Source organism: Narcine bancroftii, chromosome 8 (genome assembly GCF_036971445.1).
Source record: "Narcine bancroftii isolate sNarBan1 chromosome 8, sNarBan1.hap1, whole genome shotgun sequence".
Taxonomy (NCBI): domain Eukaryota; kingdom Metazoa; phylum Chordata; class Chondrichthyes; order Torpediniformes; family Narcinidae; genus Narcine; species Narcine bancroftii.
This window is the reverse complement of record NC_091476.1, coordinates 102,704,065-102,732,064: the sequence shown is the minus strand read 5'-3', so window position 1 is coordinate 102,732,064 and position 28,000 is coordinate 102,704,065. Positions and strand designations below refer to the sequence as shown.

Here is a 28,000-nt window from a genome sequence, read left to right as displayed (position 1 = left end):
GTTGCTTAGGTGACGAGCGCGGTGTTGGCTGGGATTGCGATGGCGGCCCTCAGCAAAGAAGAGTATTTGAAGCGGTATTTGAGTAGCTCACACTCTGGAAAGCGACGGGATCGGAGCCTTGTAACAAGACGGAAAAAGATAAATGTGAAGATCAAAGGCGGGGGGTAAGGAGAGCGCCAAACCCCGGCATCTGTTTATCGCCGAGGCTGGGAGCTGTGTCCGCTGAATATTGTGTTGCCTTCGGATCACTAGCGGCCTGAGTTCAGACGCAGCACCGGCGGTCCAATTGTCCTTAACCTTTAACTAACTGTCGCCTCAGCTTCTACATCATGCACTGTATATTGTTGTACAGTTCACCCTGGGATTTGTCCTCGCGTACAATTTTGTTTTCAACAGCTAATCATAAAGTACAGAAATACAGGACAATACTACATGCTTTTCTTTATTTTTACTATCAAAAAGTACATGTTATAGTATTTACAAAATACCAATGCCCTTTTGAACAGTGGATGTCAATCCAGTTAGGAAGGGGATGTGGGCAAGGGGCAGGAAACTGTAGGCCAGTTGGTTTGGCATCTATGGATGGGAATATAGTTGATGCTATCATTGAAGAAGAAATTGCAGGGCATCAGGAGTGAGATGGATCCGTTGGGTGGATTTGGTAAAGGCAAGTCCTGTTTGACAAATTTATCAGAGTTCTTTGAGGATATAATGAGCACAGTAGATAGAGGGGAGCAGATGGACATCGTTTACCTGGATTTCCAGAAGACGTTTGATAAGGTGCTGCATAAAAGACATACGGAAGGTAAGGATGAATAGAGTTGGGGGGGAGGGGGGTGGGATGGAAAAGCGTGGATAGAGGTTTGGTTAAACAATAGAAAGCAAAGAGTGTGTTTTTCACAGGGGTGTTTTTCTGGTTGGTAATCAATGATGATCAGTGTGCTGATCACGGGGATCACTGCTGGGGCCCACACCTGTTCATGATATACATTAATGATCTGGAAGAGTGATAGTTTTTTATTTATTGTTGTAAGGTGGCTTATATGAATGTTTGCACTATGATGCTGTTGCAAAACATCGAATTTCATAACAATAAATTATGATTCTGAGTATATCTAAGTTGACCGATTACACTAAATTGATTGGAAAAGCAAATTGTGCAGCGACTATGGAGAGCCTGCAGGTAGATATAGTGAGTGGGCGAGGATCTGACAGATGGAGTACAATATTTAAAGAAAAATGGAAGATTAGATTATTATTTAAATGGAAAGCGATTGCAGCATGCTGATGTGCAGAAGGGCTTGTACGTGAATTGCAAAAGATTGGTTTGCAGGTGCAGCAGTCTATCAAGGAGGCAAATGGAATGGTTGCTGGAGGGATTGAATTTAGGAGTAGAAAGGTTATGCTGCAACTGTACAAGGTACTGGTGAGACTGCATCCAGAGTACTGCATGCAGTTCTGGTCTCCTGACTTGAGGAAGGATATAATCACTTTGGAGGTTGGCAGAGGAAGTTCACCAAGTTGATTCCAGAGATGATGGATTTGTCTGAGGAGAGATTGACTTGTATGGGACTGTAAGTGTTGGAATTTAGAAAAATGAGAGGGGATCTTACAGAAACATAAAATTCTGAAAAACATAGATAAGATAGAGGAAGATAAGTTGTTTCCATTGGGTGGGGGGAAACCAGAACTAGGGGACATAGCCTCAAGATTCAGGATAGATTTAGGACAGAGATGAGGAGGAACAGCTTTTCCCAGAGGATGTTGAATCTGGAATTTGCTGCCCATTAAAGTAGTGGAGGCTACCTCAGTAAATACATTTAAGACAATGTTAGATAGATTTATATATAGTAGGAGAAAAGACAGGTAGGTGGAGATAAGGCTATTATCAGATCAGCCATGATCTCATTCGTGCATCCCGTGCCTTGGCTTCATATTTGGGTGCTAAGTACAGAGCCCAGATGCCCATCGCCCATGCTATCTCATAGTGAGATGGGGCAGACTGGCAAGCGTGTATCCAGGCTGTACCCATATCTCCTGGGAACGCCCTGTTTTTCTGCGTTGTCATCTGATACCAGGATGCCGTTCCTGCTCATGTTCCCTTTAAATTAGTGTCACAAGTGCCTGTGTTGGTTCCCTGTAATGATAGCCAGGCAAATATTTCTGAATTTGAAATACATCAATTTTTGTTTAGATGGAATATAAATTTGTTACAGCAATATAATGTGCCTATTAAAACATTTAATGAAGCTATGGATTAAGAAAAATAAAATGATAGGCTCTAGGGCTGAATTATCAGCTTCGACTCCGTTGTATAATTAACTTATTTCTTTTTCAATACATAATCAAAGTTTATTGCATTGGAGATTTAAAGGTGTGAAGAATTTAGGAGATTGTTTTAGAGGGTAAATTTTTATCTTTTAATCAGATGAGGGACAGTTTTGGTATTGATAAGAACTCTTTGTTTCTCTATTACCAAATCCGATCTTTGGTAAAACGTACGTTTGGTAGAGAGATATGATTTTGCCTGAAATGACTAAATTTGAGATTTTTCTTATGAAGGTACCAGAGAAGGGTTATATTTCATCTATGTATCAAATATTACAAGATGGTGTGGATAAAAGGGGTTGGGATAGGTCTAAACGTAAATGGAAAGTGGACATTGGTTTTATTTTTTCCGAGGATGATTAGTTAGATATTTGTTATGATAGTGTAACTAGATTGATAAATGCACGTTAGGCAATGATTAACTATAATTTTTTTTACATCAATTATACTTAACACCTGAAAAATTTTAAAAAGTATGGTTTTCATGAATCAGATTTGTGTTTTAGATGTGGTAATTTTGTTGGAACTTTTTTTCATGCTGTTTGGTCATGTACAATCTTTTTGGAAGAAAATGTAATTGTTTTTAGAATACCTGTATAAGATTAAAATACTTTTAGATCCGACAGTGTTTTTACTGGGTAGTTTGTAACCTTTGAAAAGTTTGGGATGAGATAAGTTTCAACTTGCTTTTGTATTTTTAGCTTTATCTGTAGCGAAAAAATGTATTGCTAGTACGTGGAAAGATACAAATATGATTGATATTAATAGATGGCATAATGAGATGAAATATTGTTTAATAATGGAAAAAATACATATGTTTCACGTGATAATTAGTTTTTTATTAATAAGTGGTTATTATATTCAGAATATTTACATTTCAATTTAAATTGATTAGATCTTAATATGTATGCTTAAATTCTTTTTAAATATTTTTTCTTATTTTTCTTTATGGCTCTCCTTAGGAGAGTTGGCTGAAGGAGGGGGGGGGGGTTCTTTTCTTTTTTTTTTCTCTATATAAAAAATAACGTTCATGTTTAGGGTTAATTGTTGTATATGTTATGTACTAATTGTTTTTTTGAACGACATAGATAAAGTTTAAAAAAAATGATAGCCAGGAGTCAGGACTGCAAATTGGCAAAATTAGTATTTTTAAATAAAAGCCCCTGAAGCACCCACCCCATTAGGTATTTGTTTCCTTTCATGAGAGGGCTGCTGGGGCCACTGTCATTTTCAAGTGGAAACAAACTGTATACAATATTTCTTTGGTCTGTATTTGATCTGTAACACTGTAGTTATAAACTGTAGCATTGTAATAATGATCTGTAACTCCACTTTCCACAACACAATTAAAAAGAGAGGGGTGGGGGGTGGAGGCAAAAAGGTCCATAACAAAAGCTGCAGTTGGAATGTGCATAACAAAAAATGCGGTCATCTTTGAGCTTGAGTGTAAAATCATAATGTTTCCATGGCAACAGTTGTCGTATGTCTGCTTGAAAGTTCAGTGAATTATAAGAGATAACAGCTCCTTGCTGGTCTAACAGAACAGTGGATGGCCGTCCTGTCCAGAAAAGAAATAAGCCTTCCGTCGCGCATGCAGCCATCTTCAGCGCAAACTCCGGGAGATCCAAAATGAGTGGTGGACTAGCCTCGCCAAGCGAACCCAACTCAGCGCGGACATTGGCGACTTCAGGGGTTTCTACGAGGCTCTAAAGGCTGTGTACGGCCCCTCACCCCAAGTCCAAAGCCCGCTGCGCAGCTCAGATGGCAAAGTCCTCCTCAGCGACAAGATCTCCATCCTCAACCGATGCTCAGAACACTTCCAATCTCTTTTCAGTGCCAACCGCTCAGTCCAAGATTCCGCCTTGCTCCAGCTCCCTCAACAGCCCGTAAGGCTAGAGCTGGATGAGGTCCTCACCCAGGATGAGACATATAAGGTAATTGAACAACTGAAAAGTGGCAAAGCAGCAGGCATGGATGGAATCCCACCAGAGGTCTGGAAGGCTGGCGGCAAAACTCTGCATGTCAAACTGCATGAGTTTTTCAAGCTTTGTTGGGACCAAGGAAAACTGCCTCAGGACCTTCGTGATGCCATCATCATCACCCTGTACAAAAACAAAGGCGAGAAATCAGACTGCTCAAACTACAGGGGAATCACGCTGCTCTCCATTGCAGGCAAAATCTTCGCTAGGATTCTCCTAAATAGAATAATACCTAGTGTCGCCGAGAATATTCTCCCAGAATCACAGTGCGGCTTTCGCGCCAACAGAGGAACTACTGACATGGTCTTTGCCCTCAGACAGCTCCAAGAAAAGTGCAGAGAACAAAACAAAGGACTCTACATCACCTTTGTTGACCTCACCAAAGCCTTCGACACCGTGAGCAGGAAAGGGCTTTGGCAAATACTAGAGCGCATCGGATGTCCCCCAAAGTTCCTCAACATGATTATCCAACTGCATGAAAACCAACAAGGTCGGGTCAGATACAGCAATGAGCTCTCTGAACCCTTCTCCATTAACAATGGTGTGAAGCAAGGCTGTGTTCTTGCACCAACCCTCTTTTCAATCTTCTTCAGCATGATGCTGAACCAAGCCATGAAAGACCTCAACAATGAAGACGCTGTTTTCATCCGGTACCGCACGGATGACAGTCTCTTCAATCTGAGACGCCTGCAAGCTCACACCAAGACACAAGAGCAACTTGTCCGTGAACTACTCTTTGCAGACGATGCCGCTTTAGTTGCCCATTCAGAGCCAGCTCTTCAGCGCTTGACGTCCTGTTTTGCGGAAACTGCCAAAATGTTTGGCCTGGAAGTCAGCCTGAAGAAAACGGAGGTCCTCCATCAGCCAGCTCCCCACCATGACTACCAGCTCCCCCACATCTCCATCGGGCACACAAAACTCAAAACGGTCAACTAGTTTACCTATCTCGGCTGCACCATTTCATCAGATGTAAGGATCGACAACGAGATAGACAACAGACTCTCCAAGGCAAATAGCGCCTTTGGAAGACTACACAAAAGAGTCTGGAAAAACAACCAACTGAAAAACCTCACAAAGATTAGCGTATACAGAGCCGTTGTCATACCCACACTCCTGTTCGGCTCCGAATCATGGGTCCTCTACCGGCGTCACCTACGGCTTCTAGAACGCTTCCACCAGCGTTGTCTCCGCTCCATCCTCAACATCCATTGGAGCGCTTTCATCCCTAACGTCCAAGTACTCGAGATGGCAGAGGTCGACAGCATCGAGTCCACGCTGCTGAAGATCCAGCTGCGCTGGATGGGTCACGTCTCCAGAATGGAGGACCATCGCCTTCCCAAGATCGTGTTATATGGCGAGCTCTCCACTGGCCACCGTGACAGAGGTGCACCAAAGAAAAGGTACAAGGACTGCCTAAAGAAATCTCTTGGTGCCTGCCACATTGATCACCGGAAGTGGGCTGATATCGCCTCAAACCGTGCATCTTGGCGCCTCACAGTTCGGCGGGCAGAAACCTCCTTTGAAGAAGACCGCAAAGCCCACCTCACTGACAAAAGACAAAGGAGGAAAAACCCAACATCCAACCCCAACCAACCAATTTTCCCCTGCAACCGCTGCAACCGTGTCTGCCTGTCCTGCATCGGACTTGTCAGCCACAATAGAGCCTGCAGCTGACGTGGACTTTTACCCCCTCCAGAAATCTTCGTCCGCGAAGCCAAGCCAAAGAAAGAAGGATGGCATGAAGGCTATAAAAAGTAGTGATGGAATCACAGCAGTCTGTTTTGATGAGCATTTTGTAGACCCTCACGTTGAGAAGAGGAGCAGCTTGAAGGGTAGTCTTCTCCTGTGGTGGGTGGAGGGGGGGGGGGTTGGAAGAGGTCAGATGATAGATTAGTCAGGGGCCATCTCTGGTGGAGGAGGACTAGAGGGGAGGTTGCTCCAGGTCAGAGTGGATGGCACACAGAGAGCTTCATCCCATGGGACTTCCCACCTTCTCCCCCCCACCCCCCCCAACCCTGCAAAGCTCTCTCCAGTGAGCATACATATCTGAGTCACTGGCAGGGTGACATCACTGAACATCCTTTCAGCACAGTGAGGGGACCTGTGTACTCCAATGCCTCCAGGAAAGTAAAGGCTTCCTGGACATATCCCCCGCTTGCCAGCCCCATGAGGGGCAAGACCACCCTTCTAAGGTTGCTAAATAGCCCGCCAAGGCCCAGTTACCTTTATGCTCTCTAGGAAGTGGTGTTCTCAGGTGCCCCCATAAATATATAACCACAATCAGTGCCCAATCTATAACAACCTGTATCCTCATGCCAACAATGTGCCACTGTGGCTGGCCATGTAGATCTTATTCTAGGAGGGCAGTGAACCTGGCCCAGATTCACCGCCTGATCCTATTTGCTGATGAGTGAGGTGGACATTGGAGGCCCCCTTCATCTCACAGCCATGGCAGCGGCATGGCTAGGTGTTCATCTGGATGCTGGTGGTATTAGTCCCCTAGCCTTGTAAGCTCCTTGGTGGAGTAGTCCAGGGATCCTTAATCTCACAGTGACCACATACGTGCCCACCTGAGGTTCTCCCCCACCCCTCCCGCCATCCCCTCCCCCCCCCCCCCCCATTTACAGCTGCCTCCCCATTTTGGAGGGTTGGTAGGTCCCCTCATGGCAGACTGGGACCATGTGGTCTCTGGTCGGGCTTGCAAAGGCTCAGACACACTGGAGGTGGGTGGGTGGGTATAGGACCTCACCATCCATCCACACATATCCATCCACACATACCCATCCCCTAACCACTTGTCAATCCCTTCCCCCTGCTAGACAATGGCTCAGACTTTGGGTCAAGCTGCCAGCCAGACCAGTGAGCTACTTGCAGCTGCTGCATTTCAATCAGCTTGAAAGCTGCCTTCATGACTTTTATTGCTAGGTTGGTTACTCAGACTGGGGAAGTCTGCTCTGCCTCATGTTGCACAACAGTGATGTTGCAGGGATTCTATCTCCCTATCTTCCTGGGTGCCCTGATCACTTAAATCAGATATAGTATCCCACTAGTGCCTAAGTAGGGATATCAGTAACCATTGGGCTCCCCTCGACTCCATCTGGCCTATGGAAACTCCAATTCCTACAGAAGGGAGACCATGTGTGCCCTATCCTCTCTCCATCGAGGTCCAATCTGTCAATCCAGTCCACAACAGTTAAATGCCTAATGGTCGTCGGTCCACCCAGGGATTTTATATTACGACCCTGGGTTCCTTTACTAGCTGTGGGTTGCCTCCTACTGCCCCTGTTGCTGAGCAAGTACATGATAATGTATGCACCTGAAAGGCACCCACACACACATTCATTAGCACAATCTCCCACGTGGTTAGCACTCCACATGTGTCCAGCCAAAACTCTTTGAACTCTGCTTGCAGCGCCATTTGTGCTTGGAAGGGTATCAGGTTTGGTGGGTTCACAGAAAGACGAGTCTGGACACAAGTGTTGCAATCACGCATAACTTTAATTAACACATAGAACACAAACAGGGGAGGACATCAGACAGCACTTGATTGCTATATTAATTAAACAATGATATAGACATTCACATCGGACCTAGGTTAGACTCCGATACCAATGGCTGCCTATACTCTACAGATGGGGACTTTCACACACACACACACCTGGTTCCCTGTACCAACATGAGTGTGGATGTCTGCAAGTACTGATCTATCGCAGTACAATGTCTTAGCTTCAGTGCAGTGTGCACCTTACCTGCGACACTTCCAGCGATATCCACAGTTGCAACCTGGAATGGAGCAATGTCTTGATCTTGGCCCACAAGGCAGAGAGAAAGAAATTCAGATTTATTATCAGAGTACACATACAACCCTGAGATTCCTTTTTTCCTCCACAGCATAGACATGTCAACAAATAAAAGAACTGTAAACAGATAAATAATGTAAACAAACTGCCATACAGAGAGAACAAAATAAAATCAATAAAGTGCATAAGTAAGAGACCTTAAATGAACTTCTGATTGAGTTTGTTGTTGGAGTTTGATGGTGGAGGGGTAGCAGCTGTTCCTGAACTTGGTGGTGCGAATCTTCTGGCACCTATATCACTTTCCTGATGGCAGCAACGAGAACAGAGTGTGTGCTGGGTGCTGCGGGTCTTTGATGATTGCTGCTGCTCTCCGATGGCAGCGTTCCTTGTAGATGTACTCAATAGTGGGGAGAGTTTTGCTTGTGATGGCCTGGGCTGTGCCCACTACCTTTTGGAGGGCTTTATGCTCAGGATATTGGTGTTCCCATACCAGACAGTGATGCAGCTGGTCAGCACACTTTCCACCACACCTCTACAGAAATTTTCCAGGGTTTCTGGTGTCATACCAAACCTCTGCAAGCTCCTGAGGAAGTAGAGGCATTGACATGCTTTTTTCGTGATGCAGTTGGCGTGTTGGGTCCAGGAAAGATCATCTGAGATAATGACTCCCAAGAACCTAAATTTGCTCCCCCTCTCCACCACTGATCCCCCAGTGATTACTGGATTGTATACCTCTGGCTTTCCTTTCCTGAAGTTTTGGTGACATTGAGTGCCATATTGTTGTTGGTGCACCATTCAGTCAAGTTTTCAATCTCCATCCTGTATGTTGACTTATCCCCATCCTTTATACAACCCACTACCATGGTATTGTCAGCAAATTTGTAGATGGAGTTATTGTCGTACTGAGCTACACAGTCGTAGGTATAAAGTGTGAGTTTAGCGGGGGCTAAGAACACAGTCCAGTGGTGCTCCTGTACTGATGAAGATTGTGGAGAACTTCTTATCAATCTTCACTGTGCTAAGCTTCAATGTTTTATATGGTTCTGATCTGGGTGCCTAGACATTAATGATCTGGGGTAATTTAAACAAACCAATGGCAAGGTGTGCACAAATGGGTGATCTGATAGATAATGTGACTTCCAAATAAGTTTGAGACAGGGAGGACACGTAACCATCTGCAATCCACAATATTCCAGAAAGGCAGGGAGGTCACGTGTATCTCCACAATCTACATATAACACCAACATTAAAGTTGTTTTAATCAATGTTTTAATGCTTCTCACTGTATCCTGTTTGGGGGGGAGGGGGGAGGAGGTGGTTGAAATGTTGGTAAATTTTTGGTTCTCGCCCTCTGCAGGTTGTGACTTCTCTGATTCATCAGGGTTTCTGGTTGAGGAACCACCGGTATGTGGACCTGGGCATACAGGCCTTGATGAAGTCAGTGACACTTGTGGCATATTCATTTAAGTCTATGGATAAATTCTTAAATATGTTCCAATCCACTGATTCAAAGCAGTCCTACAGATGCTTCTCTGCCTCCCTTGACCATAATTTTGCTGTCTTCACCACTGTGATGTGGTCTTCAGTCTCTGCTTGTTCGCTGGGAGTAGAAGTACAGCCAGGTGATCACATTTACCGAAGTGTGGTTCTGATATGGCTCATTGTACGTTCTTCATGGTGGTGAAGCAGTGGTCTAGTGTGTTGGTTCCCCTGGTCTCATGTGACATGTTGATGGTTGCTTGTCAGAGTCTTCTTCAGGTTGGCCTGATTGAAGTCTCCCTCAGTGATTGGGAAGACATCAGAATGTGCAGTCTCATGACTGTAAATCACAGTGCTCAGTCCCTCCAGTGCCAGCCTGATGTTAGCCTAGGACGGAATGTACACTGCGACCAGGATGATGGCGGAAATCTCCACAGCAGATGCAATAACACTGGCTCTCTACTCAGCTCTGGATCACCTCAAAAACAGCAATTAATACATATGGCTGCTCTTCATCAACTACAGCTCAGCCTTCAATACCATTATTCGCTCAGTGCTGGTCAAGAAGCTACAAACTCTAGGCCTTTGTACCCACTCTGCAACTGGATCCTTGACTTTCTCATCAGAAGAGCATAGTACGAACTGGAAAAGTCTCCTCCTCACTGATTTTCAACACAGGCTTACCCCAAGAATGTGTGCTTAGTCCACTGCTCTACTCATTATACACCCATGACTATGTGGCTAGGCACAATTTCAATGCTTTCTACGTTTGCCCATGACCACAATTGTTGGGAGAATCACAAACAGCAATGAGGAAGTGTACAGGAGGGAGATAGATCAGCTCATTGAATGGTGTAATGACAACAACTTTGCACTCAACGTCGGCAAAACCAAAGAGATGATTGTTGACTTCAGGAGGAAGTCAGGGAACACAACCTAGCCCTCATCAAGGGCTCAGTAGTGGAGAAGGTCAAGAACTTCAAATTCCTGGAGTCTCCATGCAATCATGAAGAAGGCTCACCAGCAGCTACATTTTGTGAAGTGTCTGAAGTGATTAGGCATGTCACCGAACACTCTCGTAAACTTCTACGGATGTTCTGTGGAGAGCATTCTGGCTGGTTGCATCACTGCCTGGCATGGAGGTGCCAACTCTTAGGACAAGAATAAACTCCAGAGGGTTGTTAACTTGGCCTGCGACATCACAGGCACCAAACTTCACTCCATCAAGGACATCTACATGAGATGGTGTCTTAAAAGACCCTACCACCCAGGCCATGCCCTCTTCATTCTGCCACCATCAGGAGCCTAAAGACAAGCACTCAATGGCACAAGGACAGCTTCTTCCCCATTGCCATCAGATTCCTGAATAATCAATGAACCAAAGGCACTGCCTTACTTTTTGTGCACTATTATTTTTACTTTTTTATAGTAATGTTGTAAGATGATTATAATATGAATGTTTCCAATATGATGCTGCCACAAAACACCAAATTTTGTGACTTGTTTGTGACACCTTCATTACTATTGAAAAAGTATCTGAATGTATTCCTGAGGCAGGTCCTTTTTGACTGGCATGAAGGTACAAGATTGAATGGCCTTTTTGCATTTTTTTAAATGATTCTATCACTGTTTCTCGCCCTTTCTAAACTCTGGCTCTTTAATCTTTTAACCAAAGAAGTCTACTGATGATGTTTTATAGTCTTGCAGTATTAAAACATCTAAATATATTTGAAATGTATAATTATTTCTGTTTGGATTCATTCTATCTGATGACTTTCCACTGCCCCAGTACATATTATAGCGCTATGAAAAATTTGTAAGCAGTAAAACTTCCAATGACATTACGTAGGAACATCTTCCATATATTTTAGAATGGAGGACCAAAATCTTGTTCGGAGGATTAAATAAGTGTTTTTGAAGAGAGAGCTTTAGAGATAGGCCTTGGTGCCAGAGTAATTGGATTGTCAACAATAAACATAGATTAATGAGGGGTTTATTGCAATCTTTAAGTCCACCTGGAGCAAATCAGCTAATTCTTTGAACATTCTTGAAGTATTCACACTCCCCTATTCTTTCTCCATGTTTACTCTATATAATTGAATTAACATTTAAATGAATCATTTTATTCAAGTATTTAGAATTGATTATGCGACCATTGCTCTTTCAACCAATGTGCTACAGGATGTAATGAATGATACACAGCTTTTGTAAATAAATACTGCATGTTTTTCTGGATCCTTTCCATGTTACTTAAATCTCTCCCTTCTGTTTAGTGGTAATTCTGGAACTGGAAGCAGAGTAACAAAGGATAAATCATATAAGTTCTTAAATGACTTTACTGCTATCAAATCTCCTCAATGTCATCTTAACTTCAAAGAAGGCAGCCCTGATTTCTTGCTAGCAACTTTTTGTGTTTATTTTGCCATGTAAACATTGCCTTTGCTAAGCATTTGTCCTGTTTGGTTTCCGGAAAATGATGAAAATCTTTTCTTCTTGTCATAATACAGAATGCGGATTGTGGATGATGATGTGACGTGGAAGAGCTTGGTGAAGGAAGAGAAGGCTCTGGAGGTTGAGTCTGGTGAGGATGATGAAGCTCCTGTGGTATGTAGTAGGTAGACAACTTAATTCCTAGATTTCTCTTTCTTCAGTGAGGCTTATTTTGTACTTCACGATGTGGAAACTGCACAACCACACTGCTAAATTCTGCTGCTAAAATCTGTTTAATAATGTCAGTTACTTTTAATTGAATAAGATTTTGACCATATTCCACATGAAGGCTGCTGTGATGCCAGAAGAATTGGTTTGAAAAATGTGCTGCATCTATTGACCAATCCCAAAATATAGCCCTCTAAATTATCCACTCTTCCAATGGTCTATTCAAAGAATCCTTAATATGTTATTGTATGGTTGAAAGCAAAAGCATTAAAGGCAAAAGGAGGATTTTTAAAACTTCAGTTAATTTTGCAAGCTCCACCTTAAAGGGTAGGGGCAGATTTGATATTAGCCCAGTTGGAAATTGGATATTTATTTGAAGCTAATGGTATGTGTTTAGAGTAGAACTAATTGAATTTGCTGTTTAAAAGAAAAAATAGAGAGCCCAGTGCCTTTTGTGCTATATGTGGTAAGATTCAAAGAGTTAAACAGTCGGGTATAATTGGAAATGTTTCTGTCGAGAAATGCTAGAGAATTTAGAGTGACCTATACTTAATGTCTAACAAACTGTAGCTTTTTTTGTATTTTCCTGAAATTGTTTGGGACAGAAAACATGGCTTCTTGTGGCAAAATTATCCTTTCTGCCCTTTTTTTTCCTTTATCCATTTCTCTTGATATCAATCTGTGGGCAGGAGCCTCAGCTGGGAAATCCGATCCCCAGTATTTGTCAGTTTAGTATGTGAGAAAGCTGCAAAGGAATCTTTGGGAGGGACCAGGTGTGATTCCATCTAGTCACCTTCTCTCCCTGTGGTCAAATCCCTTGAGTTTGTGAATGTATTGCCCCTTCTCATGAAATACCAGATTTTTCTCGTTACTTTCCTTGCATTCTTGGCTGAACTAAAGCCAAAAATAATCTGCTGGAGGAAATCAGTGGGTTAAGCAGCATCGATGGGAGAAAAAACAATGTTCGCTATTTCGAGCTGAAGCTTTTCATCAGGACAGAAGCTGTGTAAGCGGAGAGGGTGGGAGAATGTGTGACAGTGGCCCCACATGGGATTGGTGAATCAAAAGGGGTGGAACCTGAGACAGAGGACTGCCAGACAATGGGAGAGAGAGGCAAGAAAACAGATTGCTCAGGTGAAGGAAGATAAATAATACAGGTGGAGAGAGTGATTTGAAGAACAAAGGCTGCCAGTGCTGGAATCTGAGCTGATCCAAAATGCTGCTCCATTCATTCTAAATTGCACCTTGTCCCATTTATCCACAATCACTTTGTTAACTTGTATCAGCTAAAGTTCTTTTCAAATAACCATCTTGGCTTCCTGTCTTTCTATCCTCTTATAACTTGCCAAAAATTTGACTCTTCTAGTTCTAATGCAAATCCTGTATTGGCAGATGTGCTCCCTGTGAGACCCAGCATTCCTTTTCTAAACCTCCATCTCCCTCTTCTGTCCTCAAAATTTCTTTAACATTTATCCTTTTAACCAAAGTTTTTGGTCACCAGTCCTAATATTTCTTTCAGCTCTATGCCAGATTTTGTAACGATGATCCTGTGAAATTCTGGGAACATTTTACTATGTTAAAGGCACTATATAAATGAAAGTTGACATATTTTACTTTGTTCCTTACTTTTTCAGATTGCAGAATTCATAGATGAGAGACCAGTCGTTATTCAACAAATGGAAGAATTCCGGTCAAGCAATAAGTGGAAAATATTAGGTGGTATGTCGTTTTAACAAAAATAATTGTACATCAATTTTATAGTAGATTTTGAAATGCTGTTAAAACCAATAGTTGTCTAATTAAATTCAGTGAAGAAATTTGAATGTCATTAAAATTGTCAGCATCTATTACCCTCTCCTTGGTTATCCAAATATTAACAGCCATCTTGAGCTGAATAGCTTAAGGTAGGGGTGGTCAAACCGCGGCTCGCGAGCCGTATGCGGCTCTTTGACCTTTAATATGGGGCTCGCTGCCAGTCTCCCTTGCCTGCCCGACGCGCTGCCAGTCTCCCTCGGCCGCCCGACTCGTGCTGCCGGTCCCTCCCCCTCGGCCGCCCGACTCGCGCTGCCGGTCCCTCCCCCTCAGCCGCCCGACTCGAGCTGCTGGTCCCTCCCCCTCGCCCGCCCGACTCGCGCTGCCGGTCCCTCCCCCTCACCCGCCTGACTTGGGCTGCCGGTCCCTCCCCCTTGCCCTCCCGACTCGTGCTGCAGGTCCCTCCCCCTAGCCTGCCCGACTCGCGCTGCCGGTCCCTCCCCCTCGCCCGCCCGACTCGCGCTGCCGGTCCCTCCCCCTCGCCCGCCCGACTCGCGCTGCCGGTCCCTCCCCCTCGCCCGCCCAACTCGCGCTGCCGGTCCCTCCCCCTCGCCCGCCCGACTCGCGCTGCCGGTCCCTCCCCCTCGCCCGCCCGACTCGCGCTGCCGGTCCCTCCCCCTCGCCCGCCCGACTTGCGCTGCCAGTCTCCCCCCTTGTCCGTCCGACTCGCATCTTTAATAGCCTGATATTTGTAGCATTGTATTTTAGTCATAAAAAAAATATGATTATAATAAGACTAATTTTGTACAGTGGAAATCTGATGAAAATATCTCATTTTTTTTGGTTTACCTTTTTTTTACATATTTGTGTCTGTGATTATTGAAACTAATACAAATTAACAGTTTAAAAACTTCAAGCATGAATAAATATTATTGCATTTAATATGCATTTCTTAAAATTTATATAAAATTTATAACAGTAAAAACGTATGTGTGAATTTTGTTTTTATCCTGCCGCTCTCAAGCATCTGAGCTTTATCGTTTGTGGCTCTTACATTAAGCAAGTTTGGCCACCCCAGGCTTATGCGATACTTCAAAGGATCACTCAGGGTCAGTCAATTTATTGTGGGACTAAGACCAGAAATGGAACTGGTTTGATGGCACCTTTTCAGTCCTGAAAGATAAAATGAACTAGTTGGGCTTTCCAATTACTTGTTCAGTTCCTTTTAAACAGTTAAAATTTTCAAACTGGCTTGATGGGGTTTGAGCTCAGTGCTACAATTTATAGCGTGGCCTTCCATGCTCTGTTGGCCATTCTATTAGCTAATGACTCCAGTGTTGTCTGCTCCATTGCCTATTTTCCCTTATCTGAATAGTTCTGATATTTCTGCATTCATTAACAATCATCCAATTCTCCTTCTGACATACCATTCATCATCCCAGGCAGATAGGTATATAACATTAAAAGCCACCACCAGGCACTGGCTCTTGCTATGGTGGGGGCTCTAATGCAGGATAAGTTATAGTGTCTCTTCCATGGTTAATCAACACTGTATTGTCAGCGAACTGCAGCTGGATTGTTTGTTTTGTGTCGGTAACATTCTACAAGGCTTCTGTAACTACATCTTATTATGATGTATGAGGAGACAATTTGGCTCATCAAGACTGCCAGCTGACAGCATTCCTATTCTCCCACTGGTTGTTTCTGTGACTTATTCCCATTAGCTACTCTGCCCCCTCACCAAAGATTCTACCACCCACCAACTAGTAGAAGCTTGAGATGTGTAAGTAAATTACAGCACATAGGGGAAACCCCGTGTAGTCACAGAGATAAACCCCACTCAGGGTCGAACATAGGCATGGAGCCACAATGTGCTGCCAATTATTTGAAAACTACATTTGAGCAATGCAAATCTCTGATTCAGTGTTTCGCCGTCATTTCCTTACCTCCCCCTCAACCTCCCAGCTTAAGAGAATGAACAAAAGAATATATCAATGGCTAACCTATATCTTTTCTGATATATGATTAAAAAGAAGTGTTAAAGAAGCACAAGGTGGATGTAAGTGTGAAGGCCATTAACACCTTTGTGTATTTTTTTAAGATGAAAATGCAGATACCCAGGACTCAGACCTGTTTTTACAAACACTGACTGGCAGGTAAGTTTAAATGACAGACACTAATGGGTGGTGAGACTGTAGTCTATTACTGATATATTTAATTATTATTTGCTCCACTTCCCTTTAGAACATTTTTTTATTACTTTTGGTATCATGGATGTAAGGGAAAGCTTCCCACTGGAAGAGGAAATATATGACTAAAGTTCAAGAAATGTCAGAGTCCATACGAAGTAAGCAGATTAGATTATTGTATGGGAAAGATTGAGCTCATACAAGTAAAAGTCCTGGTCCATATAGTCCTAGTGTTCAATTCCGGACACTGCCGCTAGATCCAGGTAGGATTTGTCTATCTGTGTCCTCCTTGATGCAGGTGGGTGACGACATTAGTGAGCTGGGTCTCAAGATTACACCTTATATCTCACTTCTTTGCACCAACTTTGAAGGTAATGTTCTTGAGCCTTAATTTACTTTGGGACTTCCATCCTCAAGTAGCTGCAATCCGTTGAGACTGCTTAATGTTTATAAAGGTAAGTTTTAGTCGATAAGATTTTCGGAGATCCAAGATGATGACCATGAGTCAGAAAGCAGGATGGAGATCAAGAATCTGGTTGTGTGGTGCCAGGACAACAATCTTGCTTTCAATTTCAATAAGATTCCACCTGCATTGAATTAGCCCATCATTATTGAATGAAGATCTACCGGGACCAATGCCTGAAGAGGGCGCGCAAAATCAGTGAACCGGTGTGGACTCGAAAGGCCAACATGGTCTGTTTCCGCTCCGTACATGGTTATATGGTTATATGCATACTTGGAAAAACAAACAGGAGAATCTGCTACAATAGTAGATGATTTGGGAAGACATAGTCCATATATATCAATGATCAGCTGGTTTGCCTCTTGGCTGCAGGTACATTGTCAATCAATTGGAAGTGATTTGTTTCTAATTCACTCCCCTCTATTGTGTCTGTTTATACAGCTGTAAAGAGCTTTAGTGAAAAATAGAGCAGGTACATAAATTCTTCATGGAAGAGGTAGGCTTAAAGATTTTTTTTAAGTGAGGGAGAGAACTAAAAATGATTTGGAGAGAATTTTTGCTCTGGCCTCTGATGGCTGAAGGTGGGAAGAGATGCAAATCTGCCACCTGCTGTGAGGTGGGTGTAGGCATGCTGCCTTTATGACCTGTTGTGTCATTTTGCAGCCAAGCTATAATAGAATATGTTGTATAGATAATTAAAATAGTTGAGTAAAATTCTGAGGTCTTGTTCTTGACATCACATTTCAGTGTATGAAAGTGTGCTTCTTTTTTTAAGTTCATTACCAGGACAAAGGATGGATTATGGTTCTCGGCTTACTAAGAAAAACATAGGATCGCTTTCACCTGATCCTTCAGTTACCAAAAGACAGCGTCACGATTCTCCAGGTGTTTCACCTGTACGGGACTGGTGGCACAATCCTCCTGATCCTTCACCCCCTCGGAGAGGACGCCATGATTCTCCTGGCCTTTCACCCCCTCGGAGAGGATACCATGATTCTCCTGGCCCTTCACCCCCTTGGAGAGGACACCATGATTCTCCTGGCCCATCACCCTCTCGGCGAAGACGCCACGATTCTCCTGACCTTTCACCCTCTCGGCGAAGACGCCACGATTCTCCTGACCTTTCACCCTCTCGGCGAGGACGCCACGATTCTCCTGACCTTTCGCCCCATCAGAGAGGATGCCACGATTCTCCTGACCTTTCACCCCCTCGGAGAGGACGCCACGATTCTCCTGACCTTTCACCCCCTCGGAGGGTTCGCCACAATTCTCCTGACCTTTCGCCCCCTCGGAGAGGACGCCACGATTCTCCTGACCTTTCGCCCCCTCGGAGAGGACGCCACGATTCTCCTGACCTTTCGCCCCCTCGGAGAGGACGCCACGATTCTCCTGACCTTTCACCCCCTCGGAGGGTTCGTCACGATTCTCCTGACCTTTCACCCCCTCGGAGGGTTCGCCACGATTCTCCTGACCTTTCACCCCCTCGGAGGGTTCGCCACGATTCTCCTGACCTTTCACCCCCTCGGAGGGTTCGCCACGATTCTCCTGACCTTTCACCCCCTCGGAGGAGACGCCACAATTCTTCTGACCTTTCACCTCCTCTGAGGAGACGCCACGATTCTTCTGACCTTTCACCTCCTCGGAGGAGACGCCATGCTTCTCCTGACCTCTCAGCCCCTCGGAAGAAAAATGCAGAAAAATCAATCCAATCTACAGCCCCGTCATATGGTAAGTGTGGTATAATTCCCCTTAATTTTTAGTTCCTTGTAGAAACAATGATCCTTAAACCCTTCATTGCCCAGAAATCTTAAAACTGTTCTGACTTTGACCTGTCTTCAGCCTGAAAAAGATTGAATGGTTCCCAGTAAGCTGAGGCAGGTGCAGCAAGGAAGTGAACTGATGCACAAAATATCCCAGTATAGGCCAGTCAAAGCCTTTGTGGTTTTCTGTCATGACAAAAATTGTTTCCAAAGGTTGAATGGAACACAGAATTCCTGACCCATCAGATCTGTGCTGCCTCTTTTAAATATTTGTTAAATTAGTCCCTCCCCTGCTCTTTTCTAAGAGCTTTACATATTTATCAATTATTAATTTAACATATTTGCAAGTCACTATTCCTTTACATTCCACTGTGCTTTCAGGTGTTTCAGCCTAGGTTCCAACAACTAGCTGCATTAAAATAATCTTGCATTTCTTTGGTTGATTTTCCAAGCTCTGCACTTTGTTATTTTTTTTGCCAATGGAATCCGTTCTCTGCAGATAGTCATAAATTTGAACACATGTTCCCTTTGAACTAAGCAGAACAGTAGTTACTCCCCACACACCTCATCTCGCTCATCATTTGTACCATTTGAAGTTTTGTCTGCATTCTTTCTGAGACATGGAGCTTTTCCTAAAGTATTATGCCCAGAGCAACAGGAGATGGGAATTTGAATTGGGAATAGGCAACCATCATCTCAATCAATGCTAAGGCAGATAGTACATGCAGAATAAAGCTCTCTACACTTTTCCTAAAAATAAGAGGCTAAGTATAATGAAGGTTGAATGTAAAGTTATCCCAACAGTTAACTGACAACATGCTCCTCTCGTGTGTGACTAAGGCTCGACGTTGAGGTCCAGATGTTGCAAATTTGTACTTTTGTCTAGAATTTCAATTTTACAATTTAAGAATATTGATTTTTTTTTTACTGTGAAAATTTCATACCTAGCTGTGTCCCCAGTGAGACACAAGGACAGAAGAGCAAGAGGATCTCCACGGAGACGACAAAATGCCGATTCTGACCTTTCACCCCCACAAAAGGGAGGTCATGACTCTGACCTGTCACCGCCACGGAAAAAGAAGCTGGGGTCTCAAGCCTCAGACCAGAGGCCGGGCTCAGGAAACTCCGATCTGTTGCCCACTCAGAAGAGGCAATCTATCTGTAAGCCAACTTCCTCGAGGGGGAAAGTTGCCAGTCAAGACTTAAGTCCCAGCAGAAAGGTAGGTCCAGGTGGTTGTCCACTGGTATGACTTAGCAATAGCCAGGACAACTGAAGCTTCATAAGTTTGAAGGTGCTGGTTTTGTCAGTGTTGGCATTTCCATGTGAGTTCCTCCCAATTTTGTTGGCTGTGGTGGAGCATTTTGTGATGATTAAAAATGCTGTAAAAATTTGACAGTGGATAGCTGAAAGGAAGCAGGATTGTCCTTTTTCATGCATTTTCTGTAAGTCATGTTGATGGTGCCATTTGAAGTTAATTGAAGCAGGAGTGTAAATGGTAAGGTAGGGCATGTAAGGAAGCTTTCATCAAATATTTCACACCCTCCACTCCATCCACTGCTTGTTTCTGTAAATGGGTTTCTCTGTATTGGATCTATTGACCTGGTTTCCACTCCTCTGCTTTTTATCTGTCTGAAATTTTACTCTGGAACACAAGTGCCAAGATCTAGGAGTGAAACTTTTGGAATATATTTCCCCTTCAGTTTTCGTTCCTAAGGGCAGTGTTATAGGAATGGCTGCAGTTGTAACACTATGCCTGGAGTACTGCATACAGTCTTGGTCTTCTGTAGGATCAACATACTTGAAATGGAGACAGTTCAGAGAAGATTTGCTGGGCTGAATCCTGAGATGGAGATGAGGAAAAGATTAGCAGGTTGGACCAATGCACATTGGTGTTTAGAAGAATGAGAGATAACTTTATTAAGACATAAACTTGAAGAGACTTGATAGGGTGGACACTGAAAGGATGTTTCACTCAAACCACAGGCATAATTTTGCAATGTGAGGTCCCCCATTTAAAACTGGTGAGAAGGAACTTTTCTGTCAGGGTTGTAAATGTTGAGAATTCTCAATCCTTATAAAGCTTTGAAGGCTAAATTATTGACTACATGAAAGACCACAATGAACAGATTTTTGCTTTGTTGGGGAATTGATGGTTATAGGTGATCGGGAGGAAAGTCCAAGATCGGATCAGACGTAGCTGTATCATATAGTGGATCGGACCTACTCCTCTTCTGTTTTTGTTCTTAAGTACAGTTTACTACAGCTTCTGCGTGGAGTTGTAAGCCCCAAGTGCTGTGTGTCTGTTAGTTCAGACCTATTTACTTGACTTTCTGTTCCCTAGACACTGGCTTGTCTTGTTAAAGGACCATGTTTATTTGATGTTGTGGAAAGGGCAACTTGGTTAGATTAATAATTGGTCAGAATGTTAAAGTTTGTAGTACTGTATGAGCAACAGAGTTGCCTGGAACTGACTCCCTGAGTTAGATGTGTTTAGAAATTTGCCATTCACACATTCTGAATTCACAGATAATGTCCCAAATATTTGATATACAGAATACAATTTGTAATATGGAATTATGTGTGAGTGGGATAAATAAATAAACACAAAATGTGAAAGAAACACATTTTTATCAGTTTTTACCTTTTGTCATTCAATACAGTGGGGCAATGATATTTGAATATGACAGCAATTGGTTTGGCAGTAACAGCTGAGTCCCTCTTCCATACCCTCTCAATTCTAAGGATATGTGAATGGACGTCTCCGAATGCAGCGCAGTATGCTCTTGATCTGTGAGGCATTTTCTCAGATGTGCTGCGTTGTTGGAAACTGCGGTAGCTGTGGCAAGCTCCTTAAAGTAATGCTTTGGCCTTTACTTCCACCAAGTCACTGTACTTTAACCTATAACTCCTATCTTTTTTCCATAAGACTCAGTCCTGAATCCCATCCCTGTCCCTGATATCCCCTCTTCCTCAACCCTTTCTTATCCACAAGCCTTTCACATTAGAGAGAATGCTTCATAAATTAAAAGTGCAGCAGTGCTATACTTGTACACATGGCTGCCAACCAAATTGACATGGTGATGTCATATTCAAAATGTATTGGTCAACGGTATCAAGTGTCTAAAATAAAAATTGACAAAAGGTGTTGCTTCTTTTGCTTGAACCTCATCCATCACCCCCCAAGTCTTATGTTAGCCTTGGCTGTAAAATAATGGTAGCCTGTCACTTTTCATTGCTGATAAAATGGCTTAATATGAGAGAAAATCATCCTGTTGGAACACATCTCTGCTTATAACATGGGATTCATTGGGAAGAGGGGGAATTTGTGTCACAGAAGATTATGATATAGGTAATTTTCTAGGAATGCACTCCCCTCCATAATTCAATGACCACCTGTGTAAGCTAAATGTGAATTGCGTCCTCCACTTTCACATTTGCTATGCACCCATGTCTCCAAAAGAAAATGATCATTTGGCCCATTGTATTTGTGACTACAGAGCCTAATTCCGCCTTTAGGTTGCTAGCCCTGTGGGTCATAACTATTCAAGTGCAGAACATTGAAGAAGTATTTGAATAAAGTTTTCTGTTTCTGCCACCGATACAGGCAATAAGCGCCAGATCCTGAGTACCATCTGGGTTTTTTCTCTCCTCTATCCTCCAATCCTTCTATCAATTACTTTGAATCAATCGCTCCTTATTTTAGATCTCTCTGCTGAAAGAAATAGGTACTTCTATTTCCCCAGCCCAGGGGCCTTATAATCTTGTACACAATCTCTCCTTAGCCTCATTTTTCAAAAAAAAAACAACCCAAAGCTTATCAAGTCTTTCTTCTTGCTATCAATATTATTTAGCTGATGTCAATTGAGCAGTGAAAACATTTTCAGTATAAACACCAGACTGTTACATTCTCTGATCAAGAAAATGATCTTGAACATTTTTAACCACTTTTATTGATATGTTGCACGATCTTTAAGAGCTGTGGGTGCACACCAAAAGGTCCTTTCTCCTTCATGATACTCAAAAACCTTATTTATTTTATTTTCCCTTGTTTCATCTTCCCAAATGCATTACCTCTGAATTAATCTTTTAACTACCTTTCCAGTTAATTGGCCAGGCCATTCATACCTTTCTGTAATCTAAAGCTTCCCACCTCACTCAATCACATGACCAATTTAAAAACACCTGCAAACTTCTTTATCGGGCCTTCTATATTTGGGTCTTACTCAATTTATGGATTTAAAGTTGGAGGCTCTTAAGTATTTTCAGTAAAACTGACCATGATCTTTGAAAGGAAGAGCTGATTATTTTTAGTGAAAGTGAAGACTGGGTTGAGCTTACTGCAGTCTTTTATATTCTGGAAGAGTTTATACCATCAAATTTTGATGATTTTTCAGTTTGGCAGAGGTCTATGGATTTGCATTGTTAAAGATACATTATGTGATGTGAATGCACAGAGGCTCTGGGCTCAAAGTGGTCACATTTGTTTGGCATCACTTCTGCAAAATTGCCATGCATAGAAGGTCTTCACCCTTCATATCGGAGCCTCCATTTAATTTTACATTGTTATTAGCTCCCCACATACCTCCTCCAATTACTGGCCTGACCACCAACTCAACCCTTCCCATCAAATCTCCATCCCCACCTTCCCTTCAACCATCCTTATTCCTCTGCCATCCCATTCCCCCCTCTCATATCTCAGAACTCTCTACTTCCCCAACCATTACTCCAGCAATTGTCTTCTGTTGGCAATCTCTGCAGTGGCACTGGCTAATGCCATGCATAGTGTTGGCTCCTCAGGAGTCTAATCCAAAAGTGGGTAGAGGCCATATTTTCAGTATGTAGGATATTTGTGAAGAAAAATATTTTGTGTTTCCTTCAATATTTACATTTGGTTGTACACTTGTTACTGGTAAATTACATTGAGAATTTAGAAGAAAGTTTTCTTTATCCTGAGAGTACTCACAAGCTAGATAGCACTAATTATATAATGGAATAATCACATGAAAGAGGAAAGAAAGATCTAACAATGGGATTGTGGGTTGAATAGGAAGAGATTTGTATGGAGCATAAACAAGCCAGGTTGAATGGCCATGAAGAATCTTTTTTGGGGATAATTTCAAAACTAAAAGAATTTAAGATAAATTCCCAGTAATTTATGATATATTCAGGGTTGATGTATTTTTCCAAATTTAATTAATGAGAATTTTGTGTTCATCTAAAACACTTGTTACTATCTCAGAAAAGTCACTTAAAGTAAAGAACTAATGGTGGAGTCTGGAAAGAGGAATAAATAGCTGGTCTTTAAATCAACATTGATCTGTTGGAATGTGGGGATTTTTAATCTTGCTGTCTTTAAGATTCTAACACATAAATGGATGGACTTACAAAATCTTGTGTTTCAGTCACAAGGGAATGAGATGCTATCTGGGGGTCAGGCTGGTCTGGTATCGACAGATACATTAAGGAAAGAGAAAGAGGACCGGAGGAAAAGAGAGCGAGCTGCCGAGCACTTAGCAGGTATCGATTCAGCTTGAGGGAACTCCCAGCAGTTGCAGTTTAACACGATTCTTTGAGAACTTTGTTCCCCTGAGCTTGCTGATTCTATAGGTCTCTATATTCCTGCCATAAACATGAACAGGGTATCAGCAAATGTGGAGGCATCAACATGGAGCCTGATGCTTCATTTAATCTGTTGTTTAAATTCCTGAACATTCTATTAGGTGTATAGCATCACAGCCCTTGGCTGATATTGCTCAGGAATACTGAGTTTCACTAATCCTGTCCCATTTTATTCATCATGGACTGGGAAGAGAATGTGGGTCTTCGTAGCCTGTTGGTTTAATAATTCAAAAGTGCATTTGTCATCTGACCCCCAAAAATCACTGACTTTTCTACAGTAATAAATGCTGTTTTGCTAATATTAAAGATTGTGAGCAAATCAACTCCAAAATTAAAGTTTGTCTATTTTCTGTTTTTCTATTGCTTGTTTCTCAGTTTCTCTCTGTCATCCTTTCATTCTTTATTCTCTCTTTCACTTTCTTGACACTTTATACTAATTCTTTCACGTTTTAAAATTTCCTCTTTTTTAATAAATGTTACTCTGGAATTTTTGCGTGAATGCAGGTGAATTGTACTGTTTAGTTAATAAAAATAAAAGATGGAATAATAGAATGCAAAAATGGACATTTGGACTGAGCATTGGTCAAGTCACTGTAAATATTCTGACCTACCACATTTGAAGTCACAGCATCAATTCATGTGAATAATATCAATTATATAGTGATAAAATTAGATTCGTGACATTCCCACAATAGCAGAAGAAATTATAGTCACTTAATGTGGCCTTTTAACATTATGAAGGATTCTGAATGGACGAAATGTTTACACTTTAATTAGGCAATCTATGACCAGTAATTATCCATGTAAAATTGCAGCTAAGAGCTTGAAGTTATTTCTTCAGAATTTTTGAAGCAGGGAATGATTTTCTATAGCATGAAATAGTGGACATTTTTTATTAAAAAAACTGGATAAACATTTATTGTCAGTTACGGGCAACCATTTTGGTTCAAATTTTTGGGACATTAAATATGAGATAATCGGAGAAAGTGTGCTGTTGTTAGAAGTGTTAATAGGCAGTCTCCTTACCCTTGCTTAGCTCCAATACCATGTTCTCTTTCTGAATTCAACCAATACTGCAGGGTAAAGTGAATAGATTCTCTCCATCTTGTTTCTCTGTATCCAAATGCTTGTGCTTTGTGGCATTTCCCAGCTGAGAGGTCCAGTGAATTGCTAGCTGTTACCAAGTTGTTCATACCCTGTACTAACTCAAAGTCCCATGTGCATGTCATTCCAATCAAGTGCTACTTTGTCGTCCTGCCTAAATGTTGTAATGGATAGCTTGAAATTGCTTTGCACAACAACTCAGTGTGAGCTGTGGCTGGTAGTCAAGGTGAAATATTCCCAAACAAATGCTGACATTTTTAAAAATTCTATTTTGAAGATGATTCTAGAAATGCCATCACTGTGTTCCGAGATAAATCAGGGAAAAAGAGGGACTTGGATCAGGAACGGCTTGAACAGAAGAAGAAGGAAGCAGAGAAAGCAGCAAAACTTGAAAAATATGCCCAATGGGGCAAAGGGTGAGAGCGACAGAACCATAATGAATCTCATCTTTGTACTGAGTATGTGATTTCTGGTCATACTGTTATACCAGATTCAGCATACCACAGCAGTTGGAGTTTCTTCCTCACAATTATGGATTAACATACATCTTTCTTACAGTTTGATTTCTAATTCCTTGCATTCTTCCCTCTTTTACGTTGTAATTCTCTTACCTTCCCAATCCCACACTTATTTCCCCTTCTGCTCACCATTTTTCATTCCACCTCCCTCCCAATGACATATTCAACCTCTGTCTAATTTTTCTCCCATACCCTCAACCTAACCACTATCCTCCTCAATGTCATTTGCATCTAGAGGTATCAGTATTCTTTCTTGTCCATGGTTTTTGCATCCCCAGCCACATCTTTTACTTTTCATGCCTCTTTTATCCCTGCACATTCCCTCACATTCTACTTTTCCTTTGCTCAGTCTCGATTATCCGTCCTTCTCTATGCTATTTCCAGTGCTATTAATTCTTGGCATGACTTGTTTCAGGATGGCTCAGAAAGAGCAGCAAAGGCAAAACATAGAGGATGCTCTTCATGAGATGCAAAAACCACTTGCACGACACATTGATGACGAAGATCTGGACCGCCTTCTACGTGAGAGAGAAAGGGATGGTGACCCAATGGCTGGGCTACTCAGGAAGAAGAAGGAAAAGGAGGCCAAGAATAAAAATGGTGAGCTTTAAGTGAAATAATGAATTGAAGTGGTCCCAATTTGGTGTAGCTGCAGCAAGCAAGAGTTTCATTGCATTTGTACATTGTACATGTGTGATGAACAATAAACTCTCATCATCGTCAATACTGTGTGGACTTTAAACAAGGTTTTAGTCTCTGGCAGTATGGCTAAAAAGTGAAATTGTTTTTCTTTCCTCTTGTAGAGAAGCCACAATATAAGGGCCCTGCACCACCTCCAAACAGATTTAACCTGACCCCTGGGTATCGCTGGGATGGAGTTGACAGGTTATGTACAATTTCTGCTTTAAAGTTAGAGTTTTATTCTTTAATGGACTTTTCAACAATGTGTCAAAAGTTTAAACCCCATGGTATTCCAACGCTAGGAGAAATTGTTGTGTAAATAAGATTAAGAGCTTCTGCTGCTGAAAGCATATGAAACCAAATTCTAAATATTAAAATCAAAGATCTATTGAAGTAAAAGAAATAACACAGAATATGAACAAATGATGTTGCCATAGTCCAATTGAATAACAGGGTAGGCTCGAGGTTCTTTGCTTGCTAAAAAGTGAATAAAATTAAAGAGAAAGGAAGAAGACACTGAGAAAAGAACTGGGATCATGGGAAAACTGGTCCAGGGATACCATATGTGCAAACATTTCTCTATTGTACCTCCAGCTGATGAATGGCTCCAATTATTGCAGAAATGTAAAAAACAATGTTTTGTTTCTGCAAAAGGTTTGAAAAGACTTCAGATATTTAATTCAGAGTAAATATGAATCTTGGAATTAAAAATAAATTCTACTTTTGGAGGGGTGCATTCACGAGCCCTTGATTGTGGCTGTATCTTGAGTTGGGTTTAAAGAATCTTAAATAATTTAATCTTCCATATAAGGACTATTTACAAGTTGCAGTATTTGGCTAATTCATGTGGACAAAGTTCATGCACCATTCTTTGACTGTCCACAGTTAATCAGAAACTGAAATCATTCTGCAGTAACATTTGTCCTTGGAAATCCAGCTCAAATAAACAACTGCCACTATTTTACCGTTAATTTGAATTCCAGGATGTTAAGATGTCCACATGAATTTTACCTGAATTATACGGAAAAAACCATTTAGCTAGTACTTTATGCCCTATGTAGCACCTTGCTGAACATGCCAAGCCAACATTTGGTAAATGAGTGTGGAAAGGAGCCCATTTAATATCTAATCAGTGTTGTACCTGCCCAAGAAGATGTGATGGAACAATGGGTGGAGCTGTACGTTGGACCTCATCCTTGCTTAATTTAAGTACTTTCATAACTGCAAAACATTTCATTCTCTGTCGATAGCCTCCTTTGCATGGATGAGAAGGAATCACCAAAATATGTCGTACATATGGTTGCTCAGACAACATAAAGTTATTTCAACCTAAAATTATTATTTTTAATTTGCAGGTCAAATGGGTTTGAAAAGAAACGGTATGCCAGACTGGCAGATAAGAAAGCAATGCAAGAGATAGCGTACAAATGGAGTGTGGAGGATATGTAAACTACTAAATATACTGTCATCTGTATGTGGAGATTATTACACTGGGACCATAGCACTCCATGGAAAAAAAAGACTTCATTGACAGATGTTTCCTCATGCCTGCTCTTGGATTTCTGTGGGTCTTGGATTTTTGTGGGAACTCAGGAGAAATGACAGTTTTTTTAAATTCTGTTAATATTTTGTCCTTTTTAATATAAAGTTTATACTGTGTGATTATAGT

At 42.0% G+C, this 28,000-nt stretch overlaps 1 protein-coding gene and 1 long non-coding RNA gene across 3 annotated transcripts; one reads left to right on the top strand and one right to left on the bottom strand.

Moving 5' to 3' along the window:
* The first annotated feature begins 9 nt into the window (after positions 1 to 9).
* bud13 (BUD13 homolog) lies at positions 10 to 27,998 on the top strand. 2 transcript variants are annotated; one of them, XM_069894615.1, is made up of 11 exons: positions 10 to 164; positions 12,094 to 12,190; positions 13,879 to 13,963; positions 16,098 to 16,152; positions 17,424 to 18,376; positions 19,357 to 19,628; positions 23,812 to 23,926; positions 25,410 to 25,548; positions 26,066 to 26,250; positions 26,454 to 26,535; positions 27,687 to 27,998. In XM_069894615.1, the coding sequence occupies exons 1-11, from the start codon at positions 40 to 42 to the stop codon at positions 27,778 to 27,780; spliced, it is 2,202 nt and encodes a 733-aa protein (XP_069750716.1). In that variant the 5' UTR covers positions 10 to 39; the 3' UTR covers positions 27,781 to 27,998. The 2 variants fall into 2 exon arrangements, with proteins under 2 accessions (XP_069750716.1, XP_069750718.1); XM_069894617.1 differs by lacking the exons at positions 10 to 164; positions 12,094 to 12,190; positions 13,879 to 13,963 and adding an exon at positions 15,164 to 15,779.
* Positions 14,920 to 15,736, bottom strand: LOC138741090 (uncharacterized). The gene is made up of 2 exons (XR_011343325.1): positions 15,424 to 15,736; positions 14,920 to 15,169 (listed from the first exon to the last, which is right to left on the bottom strand). It is a non-coding gene; the product is annotated as an uncharacterized lncRNA (long non-coding RNA).
* Positions 27,999 to 28,000: the final 2 nt, after the last annotated feature.

Bases quoted from the DNA above. Each gene is read 5' to 3' on its own strand.
- bud13 (XM_069894615.1), top strand. From the start codon at position 40: ATGGCGGCCCTCAGCAAAGAAGAGTATTTGAAGCGGTATTTGAGTAGC. The intron at 165-12,093 runs GTAAGGAGAGCG...GTCATAATACAG, and splicing joins GTGAAGATCAAAGGCGGGGG to AATGCGGATTGTGGATGATG. The intron at 25,549-26,065 runs GTGAGAGCGACA...GACTTGTTTCAG, and splicing joins TATGCCCAATGGGGCAAAGG to GATGGCTCAGAAAGAGCAGC.